At 47.1% G+C, this 26,273-nt stretch overlaps 1 protein-coding gene across 1 annotated transcript; it reads left to right on the top strand.

Moving 5' to 3' along the window:
* Positions 1-28: 28 nt before the first annotated feature.
* On the top strand, positions 29-26,166 carry strn (striatin, calmodulin binding protein). Its single transcript, XM_068740938.1, has 18 exons — positions 29-241; positions 12,295-12,398; positions 15,265-15,338; positions 18,304-18,382; positions 18,810-18,980; positions 19,075-19,210; positions 20,136-20,298; positions 20,992-21,102; positions 22,119-22,262; positions 22,357-22,493; positions 22,667-22,842; positions 22,906-22,908; positions 23,219-23,266; positions 23,347-23,468; positions 23,549-23,716; positions 23,808-23,948; positions 24,052-24,240; positions 24,758-26,166. Exons 1-18 carry the CDS (start codon positions 29-31, stop codon positions 24,925-24,927), a joined length of 2,349 nt encoding a protein of 782 aa, XP_068597039.1. The 3' UTR covers positions 24,928-26,166.
* Positions 26,167-26,273: the final 107 nt, after the last annotated feature.

Here is a 26,273-nt window from a genome sequence, read left to right as displayed (position 1 = left end):
CGGGCTTAGGTCTCCACCGAGCCCGGCCATGGACGAACAGGCGGGGCCCGGCGTGTTCTTCAACAACAATAACAACTCCGTTTTACCCGGTGGTGGGAAAGGACCGCTGCCCGATGGCGACTCCGGGGAGGCGTCCAGGGCGCCGTACAGTATCCCGGGGATCTTGCACTTCCTGCAGCACGAATGGGCCCGCTTCGAGGTCGAGCGAGCACAATGGGAGGTGGAGCGAGCCGAATTACAGGTGAAAACACGTCATATTGTTTTTTTTACACAACCGCGTAATGGCGTGTCTCCGTTAGACTTGTATTTCTTCTTCTTTTCTTTACTTGTATTGTTTGATTGTTGACGGCAGCGAGCTAGCTCGTTAGCGTTAGCCCCGTAGCTAAGGCTGACCCTACTGCCTGACGAACGTCTGCGACCACGCCGCTGTCTTTAAGCCCCCAAACTCTGCCTGCTTTGGGGGTTTGGGAGATGCACTTTGGGCAGGAGCGATGAAAAGTTCGTCTGAGTTAACGATGGCTTTGTTTACTTAAAGTAATAAATGTGTAGTGCGTTGTGTAAGAAGCAGCGGCTAACGTCACTGCATACTTTTCCTTCCTTTATTTTTTTTTAAATTATCTTCTTATAGCCTTATAAAAAAATGACCTGGAGGAAAGGGGAGCGCTTTTACATAAGTGTGTTGCGCTGTTTGCGAGCTGCCAGACGGGGGGACGCGCTACGGGAGGCTACGTAGTTAGTGTATCTCGGTTGTGAATATCAAGCTAGCTGCGAGCTCACTGCCACTCCTAGGAGAAAAGCCCGAATGCTACTTGGTGTCTTAGGAAAAGGTCACTGCGTTTTTAATTGAACTGTTGATTGGGGAACTCTTCACAAATGCTTGACCCTTAATTAATGACTTAAATATTGAGCCGTTTGTGAGCTGTGTAGTTTTTCCCTGCTGCAAAAAGGAAACAAAACCAAAACGCCTTATGTTCAGTTTAAATTACGAGCTAACGTTTTGAATTGCTAGTCTTTCTAAAATCCTGTTGTTGTTGTTATTGTAGTCAATTGTTGTTTTTAAAACCCTGAAATCTTGTATCTTGTATCCACTTTTATTTCTGTATCTTTCTGTATCTGTCTACAGTGCCTGCTATTAGTCGAAGCATTTTTCCGTCTGTGATTTGAAATGATACTTTTGGCTCTCCATGGCCACAGCTTTGGAGGACAATATTGTATTCCTTGCCGTTGTTTTCAACCGATGAGCCCGTAATTGTTGCGTCCCAGACAAGTTCCTGAACTGCCTTCACGGCTGGGTGCTCCGTCCACAGACTGACCTCGGATAACAAAGAGACCCGAGGGAGACCCGATGCAGTTTTTAGATCGGTGACGTAGCCCCCGCTCAGTCCAGAGGGGTTTTCACTCATCTCACCGATGCATTAAGCTTCCTGCCTGCTGTCATGAAGGCAGCTTATCACTAAAAAAGCTGCCGCACGGCACTGTGGATTAAGAGGTGGTGATGATGTGGCCGCAAAACGAGATACTGCCACTCTGAGTTCTTGTGTTTTTTTACACTTGACTCTGGGAATGTGAGACTGGCCAATGTTTTGAACATAAATGACTTGCAGTACACAATTTGAATATCTTGGATTATACATCGTTGATATTGCGACTGTATATATCTCAATAGCTATTTCAACAGTATTTATTGTGTGTGTGTTTTTCAGCAGTGACCATTAAGTCATCTTTAATATTTGTGTGTGTTAGTCCTGCACAATACTGGGGTATTGTTGATGACTCAGGTTTTGGCATCCATATGGAACCTAACCATTGTGTTCTTGAGGGATGTATGTACATGCAGTACTTCCAGCCATAGAAGGTATTTGTGGATACATTAGAAAGCCATCGATGGAAAATGCGTTGCGTCATTTGAAAATTCATCCAGCACTTAATGTTCACCATCGGGTTCCCACACAAAGGACAACAAGGCAGCTATGGAACATATTTAAAAAAAGCACTTTTATGATTTAGCACAAAGGAAAGGAACTCTGACATGCGTAGCAATCTCACAGCTCCGTGACCGTTCTCCTCCAAGGATGTCTTCTCTTGTTGGGTTTGTAGACTTTGAAGGCGAGAAAGATAAAACTGTGCCAAATGTCTCTTTCTCAGAAGAGGACGAACTCCGGGCCTTGTCGGAATGCTGTCCAGCCAGCCTGTTGGGCCGTGCCACTCCTGTTCTTGAGGACAGAAAGTGCCTGTCTGACTCCTCCTATATAGATGTGTTGTTTCTGCATGCTGCTGTCATTGATGATCAACAGATCCATAAAAACAATCTGATCTGCTGAGCTGCTGATAAGCCACAGCTCTAACTCTTCTTTAGTTGCTATTGTGATGATAAAAGTGGCCATTAAATGATTTATAATTTATATGAAATGCCTTTTAAAATGATGAAAATATCTCATACAATTTCCAAGGCGATGTCTTATTTCTTAGTGACTTTTCCCCCTGAAATAAACCCAGAAATATTTGTAGACTGTCATCATAAAACTCAAACTGCAACATCACTCAGTATTTATACCTCTGCTACGACTGAACAGTTGCTAACATGTCTGGCATGTACCGGTGAATCCTCATCACAAAATGCATCATCAATGGCCAACAGTTCTAAACGTGCAGGCATCCGCTGAATCTGAGCTACACCTTGGCAGTCGTCGCATTTACATTTAGATCACTATTATGCATTGTGTGGCCTCGCAATATCAAGGAAAGCTAATTTAAAGCATCTGTTCCTCTATCCTCTATTATTGCCTCACCCTCCACTACGCCGCCTTATGAAATTCAGTAGATTTGGTTCCCACAAACAAACAGACGGTAGTTGTTGATTTAATTTAGATCTAATTAGTCGAATACTAGAATTCATTGTCTTCATTTGTTGCCATTGGTTGCTTCTGCAGTTATTTGGCTAATCTTTTAATTGTTTTTTTTTTGGCACTGAAAGATGCTTTTAAACTGGTGCTGCTGTATTTTAAAAAGCCGTGGTCTTTTTAACTAAATTGTGCTTCATTATGTTTTTCAAAATTATGTTCAGTAAAATGTCATCAATGGAGTTGGGCCTCTTTGGATTTTAACATTTCTGAATCTGATTCTGCTTTTGAATTCCAGTTTTTGGTGCCTCTTAATTCATTTATTTGAGGGGCAGAGTCAAAACCGGTCATTTGCTGGTTGGGATTGCCTGATTGGGATTGCCACTGTGTAAACGGGCAGTGTTAGCATCTGCTAAAGTGTAATTACGCTTTCACTAAACCAATTGCATCAAGTTAGCTGGCTGTTTAGAGGGAGGCCGGTGCAGCGACTCTGACACACACGGTACGCTCTGAGTTTTAAAGTTGTTTAGTTGTGTCAGTTGTGCTTCTTGGCTTGCATTAGTTAAGCACAGGTTTTGCTCTGAGCTGACCCGGAACTATTCAGGGCTAAATAAAGCTATACGCACTACAGCTTGCTGCGGTCCGTAACGGTGCCTTGCTCGAAGTGCACATCCAACTTGTGAGGTAGACGCTATGGAAGCAGCATGCCACCACCGCCACAGAAACGGAAACTTAACTTGGCTTAAGAAGCTTTTTTGTTCAGCATGTCTGCCCTGATTTATGATATCATACATTTACATTTGAAGTTTTAGTGCTCTCGGCTGTGAAGATCCTAGGCTTCGCCTGCATCCTCCATTAACACCTGGCTGAACTCCTGTTTCCAGATTAACTGACATGTTTGCGTGCCCTTTGCTTCGTGAACGTCTTTGTCGTTTTCTCAGGAGTGATCAGCGCCGCAACTCTCAACAGAGATTAGACAAAAGAGGTATGGCTCAGCTTGAGGTACTCGCGTCATCCGCTCCATGAGAAGCACTGTATTTAATTCCATTTTACACCTTGCAACAACAGATCTCCTAGACCTGACATGGCATTTTACTTGCCCCAATCAAAGCACGCAGTACTTCGTGTAGAGCTCTGGCTTGTATACATTTTCCTCTAATATATTCAGGAAAACCTTTTTGTTTCTGGTATTGATTTAACTGACATCACCATATAGCTCACGTTAACAGCCCCGACAACTGGGGTTGAGTTAAGTCACGGCCTGAAGAGGGCAGGATGTGCTCCCCTTCATCAGCCCGCTGTTGAAGGGGAACCCCCCCCCCATCTCCACAGGGTGTCTCCTTGCCAGAGGTATCGGCGGCCAAATTTGACACCAGGAGGTTGAAGTTGACTCGGTGTGAGATGACGGTGCAGAATGGAATGTGGACCCACTTCTCTCCACTGGGTTCTTGTTCCTAATGTACGACGTTACAATGCGGCTCAAGTGATTGGAGTGCAGCAAAGTGTGGAGCGGCGGTAAATGACTGTCTGACCTAGATGACTGTGCGCTTGTTTACTTTTACCAATGACAAAGGCCAAGGTGTGTGTAATGGTACGGCAATAAAAACGACCGAGCCATGCGCAAACGTCTGCGTGCACACCGCGTGACATCCAGGCACGGGTCTCGCCATCGTGCGACACGCGAAACTGCAACCACCCCCAGGCTGCGGTTATTTTTGTTTGCCCTCTCATGTGCCGGAGAGTGGGGAGAATACAAAAAAAGAGAGAGCGCCTTCATATTCTCCAAGATTACATCCATGTTTTGTTCTGTTATAATTGTGGGACAAAATAAGTTTCACTAACTTATTTTGTAGACCGGAGAGAAACGTCTCCGTCCTCAGTGCAGACCGGAGAGAAACGTCTCCGTCCTCAGTGCAGACCGGGGAGAAACGTCTCCGTCCTCAGTGCAGACCGGGGAGAAACGTCTCCGTCCTCAGTGCAGACCGGAGAGAAACGTCTCCGTCCTCAGTGCAGACCGGAGAGAAACGTCTCCGTCCTCAGTGCAGACCGGAGAGAAACGTCTCCGTCCTCAGTGCAGACCGGAGAGGAACGTCTCCGTCCTCAGTGCAGACCGGAGAGAAACGTCTCCGTCCTCAGTGCAGACCGGAGAGAAACGTCTCCGTCCTCGGTGCAGACCGGGGAGAAACGTCTCCGTCCTCGGTGCAGACCGGAGAGAAACGTCTCCGTCCTCGGTGCAGACCGGGGAGAAACGTCTCCGTCCTCAGTGCAGACCGGGGAGAAACGTCTCCGTCCTCAGTGCAGACCGGAGAGAAACGTCTCCGTCCTCAGTGCAGACCGGGGAGAAACGTCTCCGTCCTCAGTGCAGACCGGGGAGAAACGTCTCCGTCCTCAGTGCAGACCGGGGAGAAACGTCTCCGTCCTCAGTGCAGACCGGGGAGAAACGTCTCCGTCCTCAGTGCAGACCGGGGAGAAACGTCTCCGTCCTCAGTGCAGACCGGGGAGAGACGTCTCCGTCCTCAGTGCAGACCGGAGAGAAACGTCTCCGTCCTCAGTGCAGACCGGAGAGAAACGTCTCCGTCCTCAATCGTGTTTGAGACAGATTGTCGTCCCATTCGGACGAAGTCGACCAGGTAATCGGTTGTGTTGATCATTTTGCACAACAGACTGATGGCGGAACAGCCTCCACCAGTCAACCTCGGGTTGAGAGGAAAACGGCCAGAAAAATGGTTCTGATGATTTGAACTGTCCTGTTCATGAATGGTTTTATTCTAGTTGTTAATTTTTCATATTTATTTCAACAGTTTACTGGTCTGTAGTAAAATCAGAGATTTGTGAATGACTTACTTTTGGCTGCTGCAAATTAAATATTTTGCCAGCCTTTGAAAACTCTCAACCTGTTATATTCGGCAAAAGCACCACAGACAGTCATTGCCAAGTACATCAAATATTCACAGTGCACATAATCCAGAGACGATTAAACGTGTTTGTGTTTTTCCTGTAAGGAAGCCTGGAGGGACCATTGCTCCTCTGTGCGTTACTCACTGTCCCCATTGGACACCAGAGCTGGTCTCTGTGCTGGAAGTCACGTCCCCTGTCTTTCAGCCTTCACCTGTGGACGTGGCTGTCTGGTTGTTTTTTGCTTCTGTGTGGAGCCATCTGAGTCGGAAACACCAACTACCGTAGATTAAATGATCAAAATGCTGATAATGACTCAGGGATTTAACTCTTTGGTATAATTGGTTGATGGATGGAGTCTGTGTTTACGCTGAATTCATCTACCTCCGTGTCAGGGTTGCATGGCATCCACAGAAAATTATATGTACCGGTAGATGATATCTGCGATAATAATGTCATTTCTATTCTTGTACTAGTACTAAGGAAAGTGTGTTATTTAAAACCCAAATAAGAAGCCTTTACTTCTCGATGTACCCGGTGGCATTGTCTCAGCGTCGGTTGCGTTTCTTGTATTAAGGCACATTATTGCTGAATCATTCTTCCAACCTTTGCTGAGTGTTTCGGTGCTCGTACCTTTTTAGGCCCGTCGAGCACGCCCGTCTCCCGTAGCTTTTCACATTCTTCATGTTTTGAGTGGTGGTTTGTTTGGAAATGGTGAGTCTCGTGGTTTCTGGATTTTACTTCCTGATACTGTTAACTGATTTTGCCGTTACACCGTATAGTGCAGTGATCTGCCCCGTCGACCGTGCACACACGACAATGCACTTTCAGTAGCTGTGGGCAGATGTCAAAAGTACGAGGCAACAGAAGACACTGAATGTCATAATATTTATTTTGACAAACATGTATTAATATATCAATGCAGACGACGCATAAAATCACGGCCTTTATCTACATATAAATACATGGGCTGTGTACTTTGCTCTTTGTGGCTATGGTAACGTACGGTAGTGGTTTAATTATTATTTCTATTTATGTATTGTGCAAGTATTTTAATCGGCCATCTTTTCATTTAAATAACTATACAGTGGTACCTCAGCTTACGAATTTAATCCGTTCCGGGACTAGCTTCGTAACGTGAAAACTTCGTAAGTAGAGACGCATTTTGAATGTAAATGCACTAATCCGTTCCAAGCCCCGCAAAAGTATTGTAATGGTTCATGTTTTAGGAGTGTTCATTATTCCTACGCTGCAGAGAGTCCGCAAAGGCATCCAGGGAGGAGGGGCGGTGTGTGTGTGGGGGTGCCGCGAGGAGGAGGAGGAGAACGGGAGAGCTGCGTAGCTCTCCCGTTCTCCTCCTCCTCCTCGCGGCACCCCCACACACAGAGAGTTACCCGTCGTGTGCTTATTCCAGCGTCCGACGGACGCTACATTATGATATTTTTTTAAAATATTAATCTACCTGTTAGCTGTTACTTTTTGTCCTCTTTGTTTACTGGTCCTTTGCGGTGTTTTCTGCCTCGCGTTTCTTGAAAAACTGATCCGATGACGTCTGCTTTTGCCGGCTTTTGACAATCCGTCGGAAATGTGCGAGGCAGACGTCATCATAATGAGCAATAGCCCGACTTGTCAACACTTTTTCCGGGTGACACGAGGGGGACACGAATAGCGTGCTGGGATACACGCATACGCAACGGGTTGCCAGGCAGATTTTAGGCGATAGCCAATGGCAGAGCAGCTACGAGCAGCTATTTTTGACTTCGTAGCCTGAAACGCCTCCGTAACGAGAGGCAATATTTTCCCATTCAGAAACTTCGTAACCTGAAAATTTCGGATGTAGGGACATTCGTAAGTAGAAGTACCACTGTAATAGAGATATTTCTTTCTATTTACGGTTAGGCAGTATTTGCCGAAGTTGCATGTTTTTTGTGCGTACTTTTGTTTTGCATTACAGTACATCGAAACTACTTTTGGTTAACGAGGAGATGCAGGGCTAAGGTACCGGTTCTGAAACACAAGGTGTCTGGTTCATCCCCGGCTGCCTGCGATCAGGACCAGGTACTGGACGTTTGGACTGCATGTTTTTAACGTGGCTCTCTCTGCTTTACAATCACAAGACGGATTCAGCAGAGACATTTCTGATTTTGAAAAATGCTGCTGTCTGTCTGCACGTTACTTTGAATGTGTTCTACATGCCTTATCTAATATTAATTCCACACATTGGCCTTCAAAATACGCTCTGCACTGCGATATCTAGTTGACGTCAGCTGCGTAACAGTAAAACGAGCACAAAGAATGAAGACTTGCGATGAGATGAAAACAACAATTCTGTGTGAAGTTTTATGGGATGAGATAAGATGTGTTCTTATCAGACCGTCTGTTATGTTTACTGTACATTCCGGATAACTGAAAAGAAATGATTAAACCTCAGCTTGACCCGCTCACTGTCTCACCACGAGCCTCAGACCATTCTTGACTTTGCGCGGATGGCATCCCGTAATTGGTTTCTCTAGTTTTATTTATTTTTATTTATTTTTGAAATGATTGAATTCACATTCAACTATGATAAATATGATGATCTTTCCTGCTCTTGTAAACACTTCCCAAATGTTTAGTCATTTTATTCTAAGAATATTGGGTCTCATTGGGGTTTTCTAGTTTAGCCGTGAAGAGGCTACTCTGCGGTGATGTTTTCTATGAACATGGAGCAAACTTTATACAGACGCGTTACTGTAGTCTCCGGCGCTTCTGTCTGGCTGTTGCTGGTTTCCTGCTTCGCTGCTGTTCCTACTTGAGTAGTGGCATGAGTGGAATGTACGTGGTGAGTCATCAGGTCGGCCATCATGGTGTGCATTAATTTTACAAATTGCAAACTGTGAGTTAAACCGTTGTTTGCAATGTGAGATTTACAGCAGCGCCTTTGCCTTCTGTAGACGGGACCACTTTGTTTGTGTGAGTATCCTCCTCATTTCTTTCAGGAGTTCAGTCTTGCTGTTAACGCCTACTGGATTTCCTTTATTCACTGTGTCAAGATGAAATGGCCCCGCTGTGTTGTAGACGTCTGTGTCAGTGGTGCAGAACAAGTCTGGGAGAAGGAACTTGTCTGGAATTCACAAATCTTTGGCTTACACTTCTGTGACTTAATGTCTTTGTGTGGATAATTCCACATTGACTGGGAATTAAGATGGGAAAACTTGGTAAAACTGCCAACTGTTCAGAGGAACCTACCACCGACAATGCATGGATCAAGCGTTGCAAAAGGCAAAAGTGTTTAACACTTTCCAAAATTAAATTGTTTGCTTGTGCAGTTTTGTACTTCTTCCTTAGAAGCTGCTGTAATTCTCCCCCCCCCCCCCCCTTTGTTCTTCTAATTTGAGAGTAGAAAACCTTCACCAGAACATTGAAGCTGCATGATAAAGAGGGTACCGTGTCCAACCTTTCTTATCTTAGCTTACCAGAATTCAGCTGGTAGCCAGTGTTTCTGTTCCACCCTTTTTCTGCCTCCGTTTTCTGCCTCTGAGATCCTCCGTGCTCTGGATGGATGCGCCGTGCTACATCTACGTCTCTCAGTTAGACTAAGGAGCCCTTATCCGGCGACCCAATAATGCAGGCAGTGTGAGTCCGGGAATTAAACGCTTCCTGTGTCTTTATGTCCTGAGTTGACTCATTGCATTCCTCCCAAGGTTAATGTTTGATGGAGGAGTGATGGAGAGCCAGAGATTCACAGAGCCTCACTCTTCTGTCTCTGGCAGATCAGCCTTCATCTGGATAAAGGAGTGGATGTTTGCTCTTCATATCCGTGAGCGCAGAAGAACTCTTTTGCGTCCACGTTAAGATGTGTAATCTCTGTTTTTGACTTGTTAGCTCAAACTTGTGACGTTGTTCTTGTTTATTCACGGTTTTTGCTCTCGTCTCTGAATTCATGCCAGTGGCCTCTTTGTGAACATTAGACTTATCTGTTGTTAGAGCTCAGTGGCATTGGTTCAAGTATGTGGAAAACATCATGAAACTAAGAACCAGCATCCTAAATCCTAAGGAGACGTTTATGTGTTCCTCTATGGAATCTAGGAAGTGCTGTTATTAATGCGGGGCAGATTGAAGCGCTGTCGTGACTCACTGTTGCAGGCGGCAGGCTGCGATCCATCCCACTCAAACTCACACCGTCCTCTGCATGTGGAGGGAAATGCAGAGAATCGAGTTGATATTAATTCCCTTCAAAACATTTAGAATTTGAATCGGTTCAAGTACTTTATGGTCTACTCAGCTTTAAGCCAAAGGAAGATTTAATAATTGCATTTCTGTCATGTTTTCTCTGATACATGCTGGTAATATTCAACAACTGGGTCTAAGGGATAATGTAATTTGATGTGCTGAAGTAGAAATTGTGTTTCTGCATCTCAAGTCCTTTCACCGCCACTATGGAGGTTTTCACCACTCTTTCTTTAACAGCATCAGACGGCACCAACACGATGACTTGCCATGGAACTGGGCGGTTCCGCATAAGACAAGCAAGAGCTCATTAAAATGAACGGATCCAGTCAGTTCTAGGAATCTTTTCACCATTTTCTGGGTATCAAGCCTAAACTACCAGATCGATTTTGATGGAACTCATTGAAGAAAGGAATGAGGTGCTTTCTCACACACTTTGTATACGTACAGTTACCATGACGCGTCACAGAAGGTTGGTGTATCTGCTACAGAGGAAATCTTCAAATTGTGAAGTAAATCTGTGGTTTATAAGGACGGATCCATGAATTCTCACATTTTATCCTTGTATTTACATGAAAAGTGGAAACGTTCAGCTTTGCAGTAGATCTTGAGAGCGAAGTGGATCCATGATCCATGGATCTATTTTTTTACGCCTCCTTCAAATCAGGCATATAGGGTTACCCTTATAATCGGTTTTGCCATCCATAAAAAAATTACTTTGCCATGATTATGAATCGAGTTACTAATGCCAAAACTAAATTTCTTTTAATAGCATTAGCCAGCAACAGTATCCTGGTGGATTGGAAGAGGCAGAACTCTGCAGCAAAGCCACAGTTTATTCCTGAGTGATCTTTGGTTCAGCGCAACACAAAGAAAGCATTTGTGTAATTATTGGATTTAAGGACATGGTATAATTATATACTAAATACCGGTACTTATATAATCAAAAATCATTTTTGGTCTTGGAACTGATCCTGAATCAAACAGGGATGCCAGCCGACCGAATGGAATCATTATATTGCCTGAGATTCCCAACTGTCAATTATTTAACCCTTTATGGGGCGATTGACTATTTTTTGACTATTTTTTCAGTTTCTACATTTCAATGAGTGCCCTATAAAGGGTTAAGTAATCGGATAAAAAATACATTCAAGTGTTTCAGAATATTTGTAAGAGGAATAAAACAGACAAACAAAAGTTAATACTTGCAATAACATTTATTTTAAACTGCACACTCATTATTAGCATTGAGATTGTATGTTCTTGTGAAATTAAAGTACAATGTAAATAAAATACCTGAGGGAAGCCTCACACTGTATCAAAGATAAATGTATAGATAAAATCTAATTATACAAGAATACTTTCTGGATCAAGTATGGATATGCATTATCAAACAACCTTTGACATTAATTTGCCATATTCTTCATATCTACTGCCTTTTAGTTTTGTTTTTTGCTTCAACTGGTCCCAAACTTTGGACAGTTTCTATCATTTTCTTTGGAGTCCTTCCTCCTTTTCCTCCTTCATTGCCGTTCTTTTCTCCATCTTCATCCGTGCGCCCCCCCGCCTCACTGGACTGTGTTCCCTCTGCTTGCTCTGCTGTGGCTTTCCCATGGACATGCTCGGGCGGCTTCGCCTCTCCGGGCGCTACACTCCAACAGTTTATGGGTGATTTTTAATACGCAACACTAATTAAACCAATCCTCAAGGCAACAGGATTTAATTTTAAGCTTTTTTCTAATCGAATTACTCGATTAAATCAAATGGTTTTTACCTTTTTTATTTTCTTTTGTATGATGGAAGAGCTGTAAAAACACTGTGATGATGATGATGATGATTGATACCACACATTGTCTTAGACAAATGGGACTTTCAGTGTGTGGTCTTCTGCTGGACTAATCTGCTGCAGCGTACCGAGTGGCTGTCTCGCTGTGAGCCATCATCCTTACAAATGAGCATGTGTGTTTCCAGGAATGTGATTTTAATATAACGCTGACTCGGACTGCTGTCTGCTATGAAGAGAGAGCGTTGTGTTCAGAGTAAAGTTTGAGAGTGGGTGTTCAGGAATGAGTAGGAGAGATGAAAATAGAATAGTGCAGTGCCTTTTATTGCTCAACATGCTACGCGTACTGATCAGGCGTCGTCCTATTTCAGTCTTGGCAGAAGCACTTTTTGTTTGGATGTTTTCTGATAATGATTGCCTTTAAAGTTGAGTCTTTGTTGTGAGCTATTTCATGCCTGAGATGTCAAAATAAAGAGACCATTGATTCTATTTATAACTGAAACTAGTGTAGAAATCTCTTACTGCTTTTCAAACGTTCCCCTGACGATTCTATTTCTGTAATTTCAGGCGCAAATCGCCTTTTTGCAGGGCGAGCGGAAAGGCCAGGAGAATTTGAAGAAGGATCTTGTGAGAAGAATCAAGATGCTGGAGTATGCTCTGAAACAGGAGAGGTGAGTGTCTTTCCTCACACTGCTGCGTCAACCCTGCAGGGTGCAGCTCTGCACGCTTGAGGACGTGTGAAAGGTGCTGCCATCATTTAGTGGGAGCACCAGAGTCGCCCCCCCCCCATCCAGAGTCCAGCTGATTTAATGATTTTACAAGAGCATCTGTAGGCACGAGGGCTTTGTTTATCAAACACTGATGAGTATGCTTTGTCCTCAGTAGAAGGAGGACGCAGGGACTCTTGCCACCTGAGATGATTTCTTCTCTGCAACAGCCTGTCTGCCTCCAGTAAAACCAGAAGAATCGCGTCGTTAGCCGGTCACCATCTCCCTAAAGGTCCCTGTAGATAGAAGCAGCAATGATGGAATGCATCATTGCACCTAAATGAGAGATGCTTGTGACTGCAGCACATTTCTGTCAGCAACTCCATTTTAACGGCCTCTTCAAGGTGGAACTGAGGGAGGTCTGTGATGTTCCACCTCTGACACAGCAGCGGAGGTTGTAACAGATGGCATTTGCACTTTTGGAAGGGCAGGACTGGGCTCTGACATTTTGATGGAACCAGAAAAAACAGCAGCTAGTAGCAGTGTGCAGCTAACTCAAGGAAGAAAATCAAAGTTTCCAAATTGGCGAAATAACGCCCCTGTCCCAACATCTGTCGTGTAACGGAGGAGGTAGACAATTATTTTTCCGTGTTAGGCCATTTTTTTTTTCTTCACAAAGCACTGTTGCTAAGCATCTCAGGATACCCCAACACTGTTGTGTGATTCAGTAATTGCCTCTTCCCACACAGTACATTGTGTTGTTCTGCTTCTTTCTGGTCAGTGTAAACAACTACAAGGCCTTGAGTTTAAATGTCTTTGCAGTGCCGTGATGTGATCTCTGTGCAATAAAAGTTAATGAGGCTTAACGTGATCGAGGACGTCAGTTAAAGAGTCACTGAAACATTGGCCCTCTACTGACCTTAAAACAAATCATCTTTTACTTTAGGCACTTTTTATTATTTTGGTCTTTCTTTGTATTCTTGGCCATCATTTTCAGACACCAAAACACATTCACCAAGTATTGAAAACAAACTATAAAGCATGAATCGCCCCCAAAGATGAACCCCTAAATTAAGCAAAGGAGTTCAAAATCTAAGTGAAAGGTGAATGCAGGCCCAGACTAAAGCCCAGGTGAAGTGTGCAGACTCGGAACTGTCGGATGATATTGAATCACACTCGGATCCACCTTACTGACAGTCACGAATTACACTGCCTGGGTTTAACAGAGCAAATTGGATAAATGTTAGACATTGCTGCAATTAAGTTGTAAAGAAAAAAAAGTCTAATGGTGAAAGTGAAAGCCTTCACGGAGACCTCGAAGGATTGGGGCTGAACAGCTGTGAAACCCACTTTGTCTGTGAGGCAATTTGGGAAAAGCCCAATTTCAGTTTTCTAGGGAGCATAAGGGCTGGACTCTGCTCCGGGGTAAATCTGGTCTCATCGGACCACATGGCCTGTTTCCATTGCTGCAGAGCGACGGGTGCATCAAGGCAAGAAGAGAGGCGGCACAGTTTTCCTCTGTAATGAGGGATTATCATTGACAGTTGGGTGGATTACAAAATACAAAGGTTGCGTTGTACAACTACAGCTACAACTACTACTCAACCAGCAGGGAGCGTGTGGAATTCTATGAATGCTGAGGAAAGCGTTGCCGTAATGACGTAAAGATATGTGTTAAGACTTGTAAAATAAGTACTAGGATTGGGGAACAACTGCCCGTCGGTGTCTGACAATGAGCTGGACTTTGTCTGGGTTGTGACGGTTACTCAACAACGGGGGACATTTTGCCCGTCTGTTGTCTGAGACCTGTGACGTTTTGTCCACATGGAATCATCCTCTGGCTGCTCGTGTTGTGTATTTGTCTACTTTACTCACAGCAGAGCTCTCCTCAGGAGCAACACTTAGCCCAGGATTACTACCTATTTACCCAGTTGCTAAGCAACAGGTCACGTCTCAGAGGGTATCTAAAAGCAATATCAGAAATAGCTTTCGCGACGCTAGCTGCACCTAATTTCAAATGAATGTGATTTTGATGGGGGTTGCTTCCTTTGGATTGCAGGGAGGGGGGGGGTCGGGGGTGGGCGTGGCGGCTGTGAAGGACGTTGGAGCTCTTTTTGTGTGGATGTATCATTGGAAGAAATGGCTTTATGCTGTTTTCATTGAATGCTTAGGTGGAATCATGTTGTGACACACTTAGGGTGTATTTATTTATTTATTTTGTCCATATTGATAACTTCCTGAAATTATTCAATCGTTATGTTTTACATGATTCATCAGTCAGATGCTTATTGCATTAAACGATTGTCATACATGTGATTTTTATACTGTCACAAGTTTGTTTTTTTATGCATATTCACTGGTTCAAGCAGCTCAAATATATATATATAAGTATAAGTATTCAAATATTTTGGTGCCTTATATATATATATATATATATATATATATATATATAAGGCACCAAAATATTTGAATACTTTTTTATGGTACATTTAGTATCATAACAAGCAGTTTGAATCTCTTGTCTTGAGTCCATGGAAATACTGGTGTGTATTTTTCACTATTTTCTGACGGAGAATAAACGGATCAGCCAACAATGAAAAGGATTATTGCAATTGCTGCGCCTCTGTTTCCCTCCATTAATTTTAATGTTCTAATAGTGTTTTCCATCGTGCTGCCTTACAGCTGTACTAAAATGTGTTGAATAACGAACTTATTGGGTTCACTTTGAAAGGTTATGCTAAAGACATGCACAACGTTTTCTAAATTCTTCTACTCTGGGCTTTTTAGCCGTCCGTTTTCTTATTTGTATGTGAAATCTCTTTATTTCCAGGGCGAAGTACCACAAGTTGAAATATGGGACGGAGTTAAATCAAGGTGAAATGAAGCCTCCGAGCTACGACTCCGGTACGTCTGCAGTACCACAAGCTCCACTTCTTTAGAATGAATCGCTGTGATTGTACACACACACACATACACACACACACACCTACCTACCTCAGGTGACAGGATTGGTACGCATGTGTACGCTGCGTTCGTGTTGAATCTTGTTCTCCTCTAGCTTTTCTTCTCTGTGACTTTTTTTCTGAATGGTGAAGCAGCACTGTTGTTGTTGTTGTTGTTGTTGTTACGGAGGAACCAAACGGATACAGAGCAATTCAAAGTGTCGAAGCATGAAAGCTACTTCAGTTCGGGTTGAACGCATTCATGGTGGGCAACATAAATTGAGACAAAAAAGTCACGTAAAATACGAATTATTTCACTTTTATCTCTGTAAAGATGCACCGGATGCACCGATGAAATGATTGCTTCACCCAGATGACAGAAAGCCCACGTCACCCTCCCTTGGCGGCGTGTCGTCACCCAGAACGTCCCAACGCGTTGCTCTCGCCCCATTGGCGGCGTGTCGTCACCCAGAACGTCCCAACGCGTTGCTCTCGCCCCATTGGCGGCGTGTCGTCACCCGGAACGTCCCAACGCGTTGCTCTCGCCCCATTGGCGGCGTGTCGTCACCCAGAACGTCCCAACGCGTTGCTCTCGCCCCATTGGCGGCGTGTCGTCACCCAGAACGTCCCAACGCGTTGCTCTCGCCCCATTGGCGGCGTGTCGTCACCCATAACGTCCCAGCGCGTTGCTCTCGCCCCATTGGCGGCGTGTCGTCACCCAGAACGTCCCAACGCGTTGCTCTCGCCCCATTGGCGGCGTGTCGTCACCCATAACGTCCCAGCGCGTTGCTCTCGCCCCATTGGCGGCGTGTCGTCACCCGGAACGTCCCAACGCGTTGCTCTCGCCCCATTGGTGGCGTGTCGTCACCCAGAACGTCCCAACGCGTTGCTCTCGCCCCATTGGCGGCGTGTCGTCACCCGGAACGTCCCAACGCGTTGCTCTCGCCCCATTGGCGGCGTGTCGTCACCCATAACGTCCCAACGCGTTGCTCTCGCCCCATTGGCGGCGTGTCGTCACCCATAACGTCCCAACGCGTTGCTCTCGCCCCATTGGCGGCGTGTCGTCACCCAGAACGTCCCAACGCGTTGCTCTCGCCCCATTGGCGGCGTGTCGTCACCCAGAACGTCCCAGCGCGTTGCTCTCGCCCCATTGGCGGCGTGTCGTCACCCAGAACGTCCCAACACGTTGCTCTCGCCCCATTGGCGGCGTGTCGTCACCCATAACGTCCCAACGCGTTGCTCTCGCCCCATTGGCGGCGTGTCGTCACCCATAACGTCCCAGCGCGTTGCTCTCGCCCCATTGGCAGCGTGTAGTCACCCAGAACGTCCCAACGCGTTGCTCTTGCCCCATTGGCGGCGTGTCGTCACACAGAACGTCCCAACGCGTTGCTCTCGCCCCATTGGCGGCGTGTCGTCACCCAGAACGTCCCAACGCGTTGCTCTCGGCCCATTGGCGGCGTGTCGTCACCCATAACGTCCCAACGCGTTGCTCTCGCCCCATTGGCGGCGTGTCGTCACCCAGAACGTCCCAACACGTTGCTCTCGCCCCATTGGCGGCGTGTCGTCACCCATAATGTCCCAACGCGTTGCTCTCGCCCCATTGGCGGCGTGTCGTCACCCAGAACGTCCCAACGCGTTGCTCTCGCCCCATTGGCGGCGTGTCGTCACCCATAACGTCCCAGCGCGTTGCTCTCGCCCCATTGGCGGCGTGTCGTCACCCGGAACGTCCCAACGCGTTGCTCTCGCCCCATTGGCGGCGTGTCGTCACCCAGAACGTCCCAACGCGTTGCTCTCGCCCCATTGGCGGCGTGTCGTCACCCAGAACGTCCCAACGCGTTGCTCTCGCCCCATTGGCGGCGTGTCGTCACCCATAACGTCCCAACGCGTTGCTCTCGCCCCATTGGCAGCGTGTCGTCACCCAGAACGTCCCAACGCGTTGCTCTCGCCCCATTGCCGGCGTGTCGTCACCCATAACGTCCCAACGCGTTGCTCTCGCCCCATTGGCGGCGTGTCGTCACCCAGAACGTCCCAACGCGTTGCTCTCGCCTCCCCATTGCGCTGCTTTCTCACCACTCCGCCTCTCCCCTACCGGCCCACGGCCCGTTTCTCGTCACGTCGTCGCTGTACCCTCGGCCTCTCGTGGTCACGTCTCCTGCCAACTGCAAAGTCAGTTCGGGACATTTTCTCCGCTCTTTCTCCTCATCTCCATTTATGGGGGCGTTAAAAGCAACTGAGCCCTTGAAGTGTTGATGAATTGGGGGAGGTGAAGGGAAAAGGTGTTAGATGGAGGAGTTGGAAGAGGGCGCGATGAGGAGTGGGAGGTGTCGCTCGTCTGGCAGTGCACCTGCCGGCTCATAACACTCCTACATTAGGCATGACCCACTTTCTGGCGCCCCCCCCCCCCCCCCTCCTTTTGCCCCACCAAATCAACCCCTCGATGCACTTGCCCCATCTAAATCTCATTAACGCGTCTTTCTGCTCCTTGCAAAATTCCCAGATGACTCACAAGGAGAGTGCTGACGATGCTGAATATCAAAGGGAGCTTTGAATCTCATCAGGGTTTGTCGGATCCATGGGCCGCCGTGAAGAGCGTGTTTCGTTGTGGATGCTTCCGGCGTCGATGTAGATTATAGTTTAGCATTAAAGACGAGCCCTCTGTAATGACTTTTATTTCTCATGTTGACTAAAAAAAACAAACACACGCGATGTGAATCCAACCCTGAACTGTTTCATGTGACCAGCCTGGAGTGTAGAACAGAGAATATGTACCTGTATGTAAATTTATTGTTGCGCTGACTCGATTCAATCAACAATACAACTACTCATTGACTCGCCGAGAGCAAGTAAGGCGCCAATTGTCTGTGCGTCCCCGGACGCTGCGATGCGGGAATGTTGTGGTAAATTACGTCCTTTCTCTTCTCCTCCAGATGAGACCAATGAGAATGAGTCCTCTGGATCACTAAACAATCAGCTGTCCTGGAAACAAGGCCGTCAGCTCCTCAGACAGTAAGGATGCATTTGTGAATCCTTCCCGTCGATGGCAGCCGTCAGACCAGAAAGCAAAGCACGATGCTGGAATTCACGACAGGATTAGCACGATGCTTGCGTCATTTTGATTATATATATATATAAATAAATACATCTACCGTGACAATCCTGCTGCATCCCTAACAAACCAGAACCTGGGGAAGAGCGCCCTCTCCTGTGTAGCAGCAGTCATTACCTGCGTGTCCATGTGTGGAAGGAAACTGAGCTCCAGTCATTTTCTCCGACGCAGTCAGGCTGCTTCGCTCTAATAAAGTCTTTGCAGGAAATAAACGTCCTTTCCCCCATGCTAAAATTCACTTGGATGTATTCCTTTTACAATAAATAACCCTTGAAAGCTGGTTTAGGTGAAGCACAGTCAGGATTAAGTAAATCTTTCCTTTCCCAGGTACCTACAGGAAGTGGGCTACACTGACACCATCTTGGATGTGAAGTCCCAGCGGGTCAGAGCGCTGCTGGGACTGGCTGGCGACGGAAGCACGAGGACGGGTGAACGGACCAATAACGAGCCTTTGGTGAACGGGACAGACGCGGCAACAAAGGACACGGGTACCAAAGGGTGAGGATCCCCCCCCCCCACACACACACACACACAAGCACATCTTGACGACGTGTTCCAACTTACTAAACTTAAAATTGTGCTTCACCAACAGGAAAGCTGAGCTCTCCGACACCAGCGCCGTCCTGGAGGCCTTCAAGTTCATCGAGAATGCAGCAGCTGAGTTCAGCGACGAAGACGAGGACGAGGATAGCGAGGGGAGGGACAGGACTAACATCGAGTCCAGGACAGTAAGAAAACTCCGTTTATATAAAGCATCATTTAAATCCAGCGTTCCTTGATCATCTCTACCTGATTATTAGTCACGTACGATGCGTGTCTGAGCTGATTAAATAACCACTGAGCAGGGAATGCTGAACAACAAATTAGGTTTTATTATAACTCACGTTAACGTACAATTAAGTTTACAAATGATTTCCATGTCATTAAATAATGTCGTTAAATACAGTGATCGTTTGTTAGAGGCCGCTTGCAGTGACAAATCAATAATGGATCAATAGTTTTAGCGGGTGCATTGAGTTGACTCGCTTTTCGTTATATGTGTATTATAATGTTGCCAGACGTTGGCTAAAGCATCCAGCATTCAGGTCCCACAGCGGGTTTGGCAACGGATACCTTTTCTGCTGGTAACTGAACTCGATTCCTTTTTTTGCTTTGGAATACGTGAGAATATTCTGCTTCTACACAAGCCTGGCGCTGCTACCATTACCATGCGGGGAGGAAATCTGACCTGAATTGCAGGACAGCACGAAAAAAATAGCACAAACTGCGTTTCAAAAATACACTTTTATTGTCCAGAACTGCGTAAGATTAGAAGCTTTAAAAAAATAAATGGCTGTATTTCTAAAGTGAGCATTAAAGCAATCCGCTTACATATTCATTTGCTACATGAAACATGCATTCGTTTTTCCGCAACCGCTTTTATTCCCAACCGGGTCACGGGTAGTCCTGGACCCTATCCCAGCGGCCTACAGGCGAGAGGCAGGGTACACCCTGGACAAGCCACCAGTTCATCGCAGAACCAGCTTTGCGTTTGTATAAATACATATAAATGTAGGCCCTTGTGGGATTCCTCCTACCATTTGTAAGCCGCATCTGATAACAATGTTTCTAAAGAAACCGTCTGTAGGGCTCCTCAATAATTCTTCTGTCCAGATCCTGAGAAAGAAGCCGGCTTCATCGTTGCCGCCTGCCATTATGGACACCAGTGAGGACCCCGACGCCGAGGAAGCACTGAAGGGATTCGACTTCCTGTCCAGTCCGGACGACATGGACACCTCGCCGGAGTCCAGGGGCAACGGCGACGGCACGGATTGGGGTAAGTGCTAGATCGGCTTGACAAAGGGGCGAGTTGAAGCTTGTATCTATAACTGTGTTATAAACGTGTATAGCTCATTATTTGAAATGGGAATCTTCTGTAGCCGTGACGTCTCATAACTTGTGGACTGTTCCTGCAGTCCCCGTCATTCATTCCTCACGCTGTGGTCATGAAGCATGTTCGGAGCGTTTCTCTGTTGACCCATAGTCTGTGCTCTTCCACTGTGTGTTTCCATAGCCAGCCTGTGGCCACTCCCGTGTCCTCACTCGGCCTGCTTACCGAAAGCCGCAAAGAAGGGCCTTCAAATGTCACGCTGGGCTTTGTCTTTGTTTCTGGCCACAGATGAGCCGTAGAATAATTTCATTATCACAAGGATATTTTTGTCTTTAGATCCGCGATGACGCACAAATGAAGGAGTTCCCCGCGTGGCTTCCATTTCCCTCCCACCGCAGATATAGACGTAGCGTGTCGTGCTTTAACGATGGGGGGGGGGGGGGGGGCACTGCATTGGGTTGGTCGGTCGGTATCGCTGCCCCAGAACTGCTTAATGTGGTCGTTGAGCTCAACGAAGCCCGACGATGAACAGGAAGCCATGCTGTGTCGAGCATCCGTCCATTCAGGCTTTGACTGGGGCGACTCTTCAACAGCCTCTCGGTCTGGTTTTGTCCCCCACCCCCCCCCCCCCCTGTGTAGAGAAGGACGAGCAAGGTCCCATTTCTGAGGCCTGGGACGTGGACCCGGGCTTGATAACCAAACTCAAGGAGCAGTACAAAAAGGAGCGCAAGGGGAAAAAGGGGGTGAAGAGTAAGTCCCTGCAGGCGTTGATGCCTCCCTCCTCCTCCTCCTCCTCTCTCTGGAGAGACAAAAACAGCTTCCAGAAGAACAGAACCTTCTTCTGTCTGTTCTCACCTCCTCCTTTAGCTGCTCCTTGGCATTGTTCCGTCCCTTTTTGACTGTCATTTCACACCAGCTGTCTCCTCCGTCTTCTATTTCTCCACCCAAACGATCCTTAATGCTCGACGCATGTTTTTCTTTCTGTGCCGTTTTAACCTTTCTTCATTTTGTGAGTCCCTCATCGTCTCTTCCAGCCAGTCAGACATCAGAGATGAATGATGACGCGTATAGCCGCGATGAAAGTCCACCTTTGCCCCGTCTGGTCCAAACATTGTGTCTCCGGTCCGTGTTGTTGCTACTGCAGCACTAAATCATTCCTCTGCTGTGTAATGAAGCCGTCAGAACGACGGTGATGTGGATGAGAACCGTTTGGATTCTGATTTTACGAGGCTAAAGATCAGCTTTTCTCTCACTGAATCATGAGATCAGAAACTTTCACGTGAGCCGATTCACACACGCCTCTCTCGTTCTCTCCACTCTGTCGGCAGGTTGTTGCTTTCTTAGGTGTGGAAATAAAAATGATTAGTCAGGGATTTATTTCGCCTCCTGTATGCTGTACTATTTGCTAGTTGACGTCTAAATCGGTTCAGGGAATGATTGGGCTTGGACTGGGAACCTCACAGAATCCAGCTGCATGTCGTATTCCTCTCTCCACATCGCCCAGATTTACAAAGGAACGTGCCTCTGCACCTTTTTCTGCATCTTCAGTTCATCTAGCGAAAGCTCTGATGCTACCTTCCCTTCATTTTTGTTCTGCTTTTGCATTTATCGTTCTTTCATTTTCTTCCCTTTCAGAGCTGCTTTCCCTCCACGTTTGTTCAAAGATCACCTTTTCAGCTCGTGCTTTTTTCAAACTATTTTTTTTCCTTTGTTTACCGCTGATCTCCATCAGTGTACGTTTTGAACCACCTTTGACTTGTTTACAGGACCAAACCGGTCCAAGCTGCAGGACATGCTGGCTAACTTGAGAGAGTCAGAGGACTTGTCCCTCATGCAGCCCCCGTCCATCCCTCAGTCCCGGCCAAACCCGGTCCGCTTCAGCGAGCACGAAGGGAACCGAACGGACGAAGGTGCTCGAGTTTAATAAATGCAGGAGAAAGTAGCGCCCGAGTGTTTCCGTCTCTGTTAACGTGCTGAAAGCGTTTGATCTGTTCCTCCTCCCAGTTGAGGCGCTGACGTTCCCGCCCACCTCGGGGAAGTCGTTCATTATCGGCACCGATGAGGCCATGGAGAGCGAGCTGGGCCTGGGGGAGCTTGCTGGACTCACCGTGGCCAACGAGGCGGACAGCCTGGCCTACGATGTGAGTAGGAGGAACCACAATGGAGGTTTACAAGCCCCATTTCCCCCGGAGGAGATGTCATTTAAGGAGGACAACTCACCTGTGGGACCTCTGACCGGCTTTCTCGAGTGAAATGATGCGGATCCTGAGTATTTCGTGCTTGTTGGGTGTTTCATTTGACGTCTCCTACTCAGATTGGCAATAATACGGACGCCATGAGGAAAACGTGGAACCCCAAATTCACCCTGCGGAGCCATTTTGATGGGATTCGCGCCCTGGCCTTTCACCCCGTGGAGCCGGTCCTCGTCACCGCCTCGGAGGACCACACGCTCAAGATGTGGAATCTGCAAAAGACTGCTCCTGTCAAAAAGTACGGCGGCCTACCAACCTTCAAAGCGGCTCAGGCTCGCTCTACCGAGGATTCCCGCTGTAGTCGGTCGCTCGTTTGGTTCTGTCACCTCGGGTGGCTCTTTCTCTATTTTTAAAAGGACGTCTTTGTTACTGCGATTCAGCAGCAGGAACACGTTCCCGCGTGAAAACGAGCCGACGACACTGTGTGTGTCCGTCACACACAGTCTGTAGGATCGGGACGCGTCTATTTTTAGTCCTCAGAGTGAAGAGTGTTGAGAATTAAGACGCCATGAACGAATCTATTGCGGATTTAAAGCTCTGCTTCACTTGAACATCAATAATTTGCACCTTTTTTTTTTACGCTTTGCATCACTGAACACGTGTTTGTTCCACAGGAGTGCGTCTTTAGATGTGGAACCCATTTACACCTTCAGGGCTCACAGGTAGAAACAAACGCTGCACGTGATCGAGCAATGTTTTTCTGTCTGAAGGTTTTGATAGTCTGTCGGTATTTGAACCGCAGGGGGGCCGTGCTGAGCGTGGTGATGAGCAGCTCGGGGGAGCAGTGTTTCAGCGGAGGGGTCGACGGGTGCGTCCAGTGCTGGAACATGCCCAACCCAAACATCGACCCCTACGACTCCTACGGTAACGGCGCCGTAACGGCTCGTCTGTGTCTGACGCCGTCCGGGTTCAGATTCGGTCGCTGACTTGTGTCGTTCTGTCAGATCCGTCGATGCTGCGTGGAGAACTGTGCGGACACACCGACTCGGTTTGGGGCTTGGTGTACAGCAGCGCGAACCAGCGCCTGCTGTCCTGCTCCGCAGACGGGACAGTGAGACTGTGGGACGCCAACACCACGTCTCCCGCCCTCGCCGTCTTCAACGAAGACAAAAGTAGTGGCTCCAAACCGTCATCGTGACTCATCCTCTGAAGTCTTTGCTTTAATGGAACCGTTAACGTGGATGTTTCCACCTTCCCGTGTAGCGCTCGGCGTTCCGTCCTCAGTGGACCTGGTGTGCAGCGACCCCGCCCACATGGTCACGTCCTTCACCAATGGACAGATTGGTCTCTTCAACATGGAGACTCGCCAGCTGGTCCTCAGTATGGAGACCAGCATGGATCCAGGTATGAAGCCGATGTGTGAGACGGTTTCCGTGCATCAGATCCATGCCGCTTGGTCGGGTCCGGTCTCTGCGACGTCTAACGGTCGTCCTCTGTTGTCCACCAGGAACTCCCTGTCAGATCAACAAGGTCCTCAGCCACCCGACGCTTCCCATCACCATCACCGCTCAAGAGGACAAACACATCAAGTTCTTTGACAACAACAGCGGGCAGCTGATTCACTCCATGGTCGCCCACCTGGACGCTGTCACAAGCTTAGCTGTAGACCCCAACGGTCTTTACCTGATGTCAGGCAGTGAGTACCGCCAAATCCGCCGTCTGCTTGCGTCCAGCACGCTTCGGCGTTTTAACGCTGGTTCAGCGTTTTGGGCTGTTAGCAGGACACCAGAAATACATCAGCAGATTTTAAGGATTTCTTTGTGCAGGTACTTTTGGGTTTGGCTCGCAAAACAATCCGGATGTGGATCCAGAATATTCTTATATGAACTTTCACCACAGGGTCGTTTCCAAAATGTTGTCTTATAACGCCATTGATAATGTCTGCAATAAAATCTCCACAAGATCTTTAACGGATCAGAGCCTGATCTGGATCCAAAATATTCTGGATCTGTAGAATTTACTTGAACTCTCAGTCATACTGATACTAAACTGACTCCACATTCTGGCGGCAGGATGTCCAACATTCTGAAGCTTGATCTATCGCCAGACTCGTCTTGCTTTTCGGTGTAGCGGACGGAGGTTTGCGTTCTCACACCTGATCTGGGTGTGACGGTCGTTTGATTATTCCAAACCTGTTCTCATCTCTTCTGCAGGTCATGACTGCTCCATCCGTCTGTGGAACCTGGAGAGTAAAACCTGCATCCAGGAGTTTACGGCCCACAGAAAGAAGTTCGAGGAGTCGATCCACGATGTGGCGTTTCATCCCTCTAAATGTTACATTGCCAGCGCCGGGGCTGACGCGCTCGCCAAAGTCTTTGTATGATGTGGAGCTACTTCTCTCCCGGCAGCCCCGCGCTCTCTGACTCCGCCTCTTATGTTTGTGAACCAATAGAGACACAGAAGGGGAAGGACCTTCACTTATGAGTCCGGCGCCACCTCTCAGAGGACTGGTGGACGATGAAGCCGGGCCAGGACTCTGCTTAGAGGACAGTCTGGAGAGAACTGCTCTGTAGTCCCTCATCTACCATCCAGGCAGGCCTGGGTGTGATGGGCCACAGTGCCCCCCCCCGCCCCCACCAACCTCCATTGCTAGGAGGCTCAGGACAAGTGTTAAAACGTGTGGAGTCGGTCAGTCTTCTGCCCCCCCCCCCTTCACTTTAACTTGCTCATCCTAAATCCCTCCCCTCTTGGACGAACCAGTCTGAGCCCTTTACTCCAGGTCATCCCAGAAATGTGGGACACCGGAGGCCCACTTGGGGCCGTCACGGAAGCCTCTCTTCTCCGCGCCCCACATCAACTTTGCTTGCCGGCCTGCCTTTGTTTTCCTTTTTAACAAATGTATAGACAATTGTGCCTTTGCTTTAAAAAGGTCTTGACATTTTTATTTTAGCAAGCTTGTTTTTGGGAAGAGGACGGCGCACAAACGGAGCAGGGTGTCACAATGTTGTTGATTTTAACATTGGATGTAAAGTTACAAATACTTATAATAAACAAAATATATATATATATTCAGTCTTAAAACTTGATGTGCGGCGTGAGTGTTCCTCTGAGACGTGTGGTTGGGGAATCAATTTTGTGCATTTCAGGTAGAGTGATGAAGACCGTAAAATATAACACCCGTCTATTAGATTCAAGTTAATGTCGACTTTAAATGTAAACCACCTCGGTTATGAGATTAGAACTCAAACTTGGGTCTAGGTGTCAAATTTAGGGTTAACGGATTTTGGCCAGTTTGCGTTTGTTTGAGCCCAATGGTTTGTACGTAGCCCCCCCGCCCCCCCAGCCCCCAACCGTATCGTCATGCTCGACTACAATGTGATGATCACGTCCAGATATTTACAGTAGTCCGTTGTTTAGCAGGAAATCAGTGCAGTGCTGTGGGACGTTCACCAAGGTCACACTGAGGTCACACCAAGGTCCTGCAAATCCCAGTTTACTGTAAACTGATCCCGGGTTCAAAGTCAATCAAGGTGTTGTACGTGTCGAGTGCAGCTTCAGATGAGCCATTTTCTCAGTCACTGGTTTGTATATGAAAGTATGTTCAAAATAAAACTGCTGTAAAACCTGGACCGGACTCTAGTACTGGTCATTAAGCGTGAAAGGCGTTTGCGTCGCATGGATTTAACGAACGGGATGGAAACGGCTGTAACGTCATACTTTATTCACACT

This window comes from Brachionichthys hirsutus, chromosome 7, assembly GCF_040956055.1.
Source record: "Brachionichthys hirsutus isolate HB-005 chromosome 7, CSIRO-AGI_Bhir_v1, whole genome shotgun sequence".
NCBI classification, from domain to species: domain Eukaryota; kingdom Metazoa; phylum Chordata; class Actinopteri; order Lophiiformes; family Brachionichthyidae; genus Brachionichthys; species Brachionichthys hirsutus.
This window is presented reverse-complemented; position numbering and strand designations above follow the sequence as displayed.

Coding starts and splice junctions, on each gene's coding strand:
- strn (XM_068740938.1), top strand. CDS start 29: ATGGACGAACAGGCGGGGCCCGGCGTGTTCTTCAACAACAATAACAAC. Junction 21,103..22,118: donor GGGGAAAAAGGGGGTGAAGA/GTAAGTCCCTGC, acceptor ACTTGTTTACAG/GACCAAACCGGTCCAAGCTG. Junction 22,263..22,356: donor AGGGAACCGAACGGACGAAG/GTGCTCGAGTTT, acceptor TCCTCCTCCCAG/TTGAGGCGCTGACGTTCCCG.